This window comes from Scatophagus argus, chromosome 2 (assembly GCF_020382885.2).
Source record: "Scatophagus argus isolate fScaArg1 chromosome 2, fScaArg1.pri, whole genome shotgun sequence".
NCBI lineage: Eukaryota > Metazoa > Chordata > Actinopteri > Scatophagidae > Scatophagus > Scatophagus argus.
In genome coordinates, this window is record NC_058494.1 from 15,885,912 (window position 1) to 15,891,955 (window position 6,044).

At 43.2% G+C, this 6,044-nt stretch overlaps 1 protein-coding gene across 1 annotated transcript; it reads left to right on the forward strand.

The window, feature by feature from the left end:
* Positions 1–1,470: 1,470 nt before the first annotated feature.
* On the forward strand, positions 1,471–5,630 carry LOC124072363 (D(1) dopamine receptor-like). Its single transcript, XM_046413770.1, has one exon. It carries the CDS (start codon positions 1,953–1,955, stop codon positions 3,318–3,320), a length of 1,368 nt encoding a protein of 455 aa, XP_046269726.1. The 5' UTR covers positions 1,471–1,952; the 3' UTR covers positions 3,321–5,630.
* Positions 5,631–6,044: the final 414 nt, after the last annotated feature.

Sequence of the window (6,044 nt, forward strand, 5' to 3'; positions counted from 1 at the left end):
GGTCCTTTGTTGTATGTGATTTTCCCGTTTGTCTCGCCATGTTTCCTGTCCACAGTACATTTACACATGATAATCAAGTTCACACACAATTATATGAACATTTGTTCATTTGGTTGGACACAAGACCAGCTTGTTGTCATAAACACTTGCACGTCTTCATTGCTCTCTGTGTTTAGTGTTGTTATAGGATTAGTGTGAGTTTCAGTTTGGCTCTAATGAGGGTACTGAAATCTATGGATCTAACCCTTCATTCTGCGTCAGGGTTGCTGCCTCCAAAACTCTGCCTGGATCCTAAACCCATCGTGGGCCACATTGGTGCATCAGGCTGTCACACCAATTTCAACACCAAGGAAATAAGAGGTGAAGGGGGACTTCTGTGAGTTTAAACCACAGACACACACACACAGAAACAATATCCTATGCTGCTGGTGCACAACCTGTCTGCTGGAAGCCCCTGAGGAAGATGATGATGAGGAGGGAGATTGTGACTTCTCATTAGGGGAGAAAGGCACACAAGACACCACATGGTGCAATAATGTACGACCAACTTCACATGAACTCGTGAGCCTTTGTGAAAAATCACACATTTGTAAGTTCAATGCAAAATGTTTGTGTTTCATGTGTGAGGTGAAAGATATATATATATATCTATATCTATATCTATATATATATATATATATATATATATATATATATATATATATATATATATATATATATATATATATATATATATATATATATTCCTGTAAACATATGCTGACTCTAGTCAAGTTTATTTGGATAATATTTCACAAGGAAAACAACCTGCGAAAGTCACGTAAAAGCAACCACAACATGTTAATATATCTGCAGAGACTCTCACGTCTCATTTAGCTTTTCAGGTCAACACAAAGATCCCATAAAACTTTCCAAACAGACCAAAGAATTTCCTCCACAACTCAAGAACAAAAGGACACAAAATTAGAAAGACATGCAGGGTTTTCCCATCACTGATGTTTTTCCCTGATTTTTTCCATCTTGGATGGTAGAGAAAATCACCATTTTTAAAAATAAATAGAAAAGTTCGAAAGTTTGAAATTCAAAATACGGTATCACAAGCTGTTTATGAGGATTGTCATGATTGACAAAACATAAATGTCCAATACACAAGTCACATCACGGTAAGTCTAAATTAGTGATTCTAATGTGTGAGTAAATTAGTCACCAGTTGGAATTACCGTTCGCCTCCCTTTTTCTGCACTACAGATACTGTGGCATTTACATCCAGCTAATCTGAGGTGAATATATTGATAAACGGGGTTGCCCTTGTTTTATCGTAAACAAAATATTAAGTGTATTATTTTTAGTGCAAATCAACCTACTATCTGTTTTATTCTACTCCTTTTTAAATCTTATTTCTTTGTCGAGTTCTCCTACTGCTATGTGCCTGATTTTATTTAATCATAGTGCTGAAATGTAAAGCAGAGACAGTAAAGCTTGTGTACTTTTGTTTTGAAAGGTGCTGTGTAAATAACAAAATGTGTCATTATCGTACTCTGATGCCGCCTGGCTGACGGCACTCAGTGACCAAACCACTCACGCCTGTTGAGTGGCAATTAGGAGAAACGGGACCAAAAGCCTGAAGAGGGGGGGGGATTAAACAATAATGGTGAATCATAGTAAATGAACACAGAGATCACTTAAAAAGACTCGGCGTGTTTTTTCTTTTGTCAGATGGCAAACTTCTCTCAACCCTGTGCGTCTCTGCGCCGTGTTGTCAACAGGGAGGACCAGCTGGTGGTGCATGTGGTCCCCAGTAAATCTGCTCTGCGCTCAGAGCGACAGAACGAACCAGTCCAGGACTCTCTCCACTCCGAGTGACTCCTCCTCTTCTGTTTTTTGTTCATGGTACGAATGGATGGTATAGCTTTTACTTTGTACTTGGCGTATGGCGAGCGCAGGACCAGGAAATGAATAAAACAATCGGCTTTACACTGGTAGGAGCTGACAGTCCGGAGGAGTTACCGGCACATCGAGCTTTAACGGGCTGCGTCCTGGCGCTGCTCATCATTTGGACACTTTTAGGTAACTTCACGGTGTGCGCAGCCGTTTTTCGCTACCGGCACCTGCGCGCCAAAGTGACCAACATCTTCATCGTGTCCCTGGCTCTGTCGGACCTCTTGGTCGCCGTGCTGGTGATGCCATGGAAAGCTGTGGCTGAAGTGGCGGGTTTCTGGCCATTTGGAAGGTTCTGCAAGACTTGGCTGGCCTGCGACATCATGTGCTCCACGGCCTCCATCCTCAATCTGTGCGTCATTAGTGTGGACCGATACTGGGCCATCTCCAGCCCTTTCCGCTATGAGAGAAGTATGAACAAGAAGGTGGCCTCTGTTATGATCGGCGTGACCTGGACAGTCTCCGTGGTCATCTCCTTCGTTCCCGTACAGCTGAACTGGCACCGACCGGAGATCGCTGACCCGGCTGCGGAGGATTTGGCGCCTGGTGCCAAGAGTGTTGATGGGAGCTGTGACTCCAGTCTGAGCCGCACATACGCCATCTCCTCATCCCTCATCAGCTTCTACATCCCCGTAGCCATAATGATTGTTACATACACCCGTATCTACCGGATAGCTCAGATGCAGATCCGGATGATATCCTCTTTGGAGCGGGCGGCGGAGCACGCGCGGAGTTGCCGCTCGGACGTACCTGAACAATTTCCACACCTGTGCACGGAAATTGGTACAAACTCGTATCAGTCTCATTTTCATCACGATTCTCGGCACTCTAGTCAGTCACAGCGGGACCTCAATGTCTCCATCAGAAAGGAGACCAAAGTCCTCAAAACTCTAAGCATCATTATGGGTGTTTTTGTCTGCTGCTGGTTGCCGTTCTTTATCCTGAACTGCGCTCTGCCCTTCTGTCCGGGACCAGAAGCTCCGGGGGCCCTGCGGGGGCCTTACTGTGTCAGCGAAAAAACCTTCGATGTCTTCGTGTGGATCGGCTGGAGCAATTCGTCTCTCAACCCGGTCATCTATGCTTTCAATGCGGACTTCAGAGACGCCTTCCTGCGCCTGCTGCGTTGCCGCGGACGGAGGTGCTGCGCCGCGGTGAACGCGGCGGTGGACACGGTGATGGCGAGCAACGAGGCCAGACACCTGAAGCAGGAGAGCCCGCTGAACGTGAAGCTGGGCGTCTCCTGTGCCATGAAAACCGGTGGAAGTGAAGACAGCGGGAACACAACGGTGACTGTGCTTTATCACAGAGGGGCAACCTCGGATCAGGTGACAGACACCGAGGAAAGTATCGATAAAGACAGATTGACACAGATACCAATTTAAGTGACTCACTGTCTGAAATCCCATGTTCAAAATCAGACAGCAAAGCGTGTAGCAGTAGGCTACAGGAAAAACGAAGCACTGCAGCACAGTGAATATTTTTCAAAGGTCAGTCAAACATCCATGTGAACCAAACGAACATTTACAAACAAAAATGACACGATCACATGATACAAAATAACACCCATTATCCATATAAGTATGAAAAACCACTTGGTAGTGTCGTTTTCGTCTTTCTTTAGGACATTAGTCGTTTTTGGGGATACTTGAAGGTGGATCTGGTGTGTGGGTTATAGCTTCATTTTGGTTCACATGAATGCTTACCTGACAAAGACTTTGTAAGGTGAAATGTTGCATTGTAAAATCTATGTTAGGACTACCTCTTCCAAATAATATTGACAAGTCCATATCTGCGTAAATAAAGTGAGGCCCAACAATAAGATTAAGGCAGGAGACATTGACTGGATTTTCCATTTTTTATGTTGTATGTTAAATCAAGAGACTCAAAAGAAGGAATTCAGTTCTGTCTTGTAATTTTCTAAAAAAAAAAGTCATAAATGACAACCAAAGCAAAGGAGACACCTGTGGGGTGGTCAGAGTTTCAAATCAAGTCAGGACTCATTTACAGGTTTCTCAGCATTAGCTTAGAATTTATGATGCACGTGGGTGATAAAACACCTTAAATTCACATTGCTGCCTGTTTCGAGAGAACTCTCAGTTGAAAATTAGCAGCAAGCAAGTGAAATATCCCACCCATTTTAGTCTACTTGAAAAACACTGACATTTAGCTAGAGAGAATGGACGTTTTTGCTGTGAGGCTTCCATTCACCATGGACAGAGAGTTACTGGAGGTCGGGATTTCACTGAATCTCTAGAAATGGGATTATGTAACTAACTCACATTAGCACCCGTCAGCTGTGCATCTTGGTGAATGCACTGTGCACTCTGTCCACCCCCCCCCCTCCTGAAAGAAACAAACATAAATAATTTGTAAAGGTTGTTCCTGTGAAAGATGCCCTGCCCGGTGAGAACACAGAAGCTTTTACGGTGACAACCCTGAAAAACACAATTATCTATGCGGTGAGGCTGATGCAGGAGCAGGGACTACAAATCTAGGCAGAGATCCGCAGTCTCATAGCCTGTGCAGTGATGAATTTCCTTCATATTAATATCTGTTCATTTTTGTTTAATGAGACTTCCTTGTTGTTGTTAAATATGAAACGTGTGTTGCAGCTTTGAGAAGCCACAAGCCTTAATGGAGCCAACAAGAGTTATGATTCCATCCTGAGCTGCAGATATTCTGCTGGTGGTTGCGATCACTTTACTGTGACAAGATTGAAATATTTCCTACAGGAAATGCATTTTTTGCTTTCTTGCAGAGAGAAAGGTGATAGGTTTAGGCTAAAAGCCGACTGATCTGTATCTATTACAGTGACAACCAGCAGCAGCTTAGCTCGTAGCTTAGTACAGAGACTGGAAACATGGGACACAGTCAGCATGACTCTGGAAAGTTGTATCTTCACATTTAAAACAATCCACAAGGCGCTGATGAGATTTGAGAGGTGTGTGGTTACCCATCCCACCCTTTTCTGTAAAGTAGTTTTGAAGCTACTGCTATTCGCAGTTAGTTTAGCAAAGCATCAAGCCTGGAAGCAGGAGGAAATGGCTACCCTACCAGCTTCTCTAAAGCCAACTAATTACATGTTATATATTGTTTTGTTAATCAAATACAGTTATAGTTAACCTGGCTCCAGCTACATTTTTACTGTAAAGGCTAGAGAGCGGTTTGGATCTTCTCAATTTAACTCTTTCCCCAAAAAGGATTCCTTTGAAATACACCACATGTCATGAATCACTTCATCAACTGCTGTAACAGCTCATCCTAATGTCCAGTTTCACCGAAGATGTATGCAGTTGACACATGTATTATCTCTATTAGGCACCAGTGATGACATGTTTGTGAACTGTTTATTCTGATTATGCAGGAGTGAGAAAACATAGAGATGGTATGCTGCGTAATTGTTTCCGGAGAGGAGGTGCGTGCAGCCTTATGGCATTCACGGTGTAATGGGCATGTAACCTACATAAGACTTCCATGAGCTGTAGGCATTTCCCACTGTAAGAACAGTCACCATACCAAAGATGATTAATAAAACAAAGGTCAGATTTTTTTTTTCTTTTTAAAAAAAGTTTCTCCCATTGGTTACATGTATAGTGGGGAAAAATATTACAGGTCTGACTGGAGTGCTGTTTAGAGAGAACTATGTGCAGTCCTCCCTCTGAGGAATAATAAAGTGATTACATCTATTCATACTGACTGACTGCCCTTGTTTCATTCTTTCATTTCATTCTCACGTCACCCAAAAGGAGCTCACTGCTTTAATGTGTCTCTTGGGGTAATTGTGTTCGCTTGGGGAAACCTTTAATGGGCCGCACTTACCCACCTTGAATGTGTGAGAGTTAAGGGAGCCTGTGAGGCTGCAGCATGGACACAAAGGGAGACAGACAAGGAGTTTCAGAAGGAGCTGTTAATGCACTGTTACTTCTGAATTTGGGTATATTGAAGAGGAACTTTCGAACATTTTATTTACACATTTATCCCATTTTAACAAGCACAATATTACCCGAACAGACAACAAGAGGAAATGAAACCTCCCAGTGTAACAACCTATTTGAGACAATCTGCCCAAGAGAAACTAAAGCATCAGTGGTTCCATGAGTTGCATA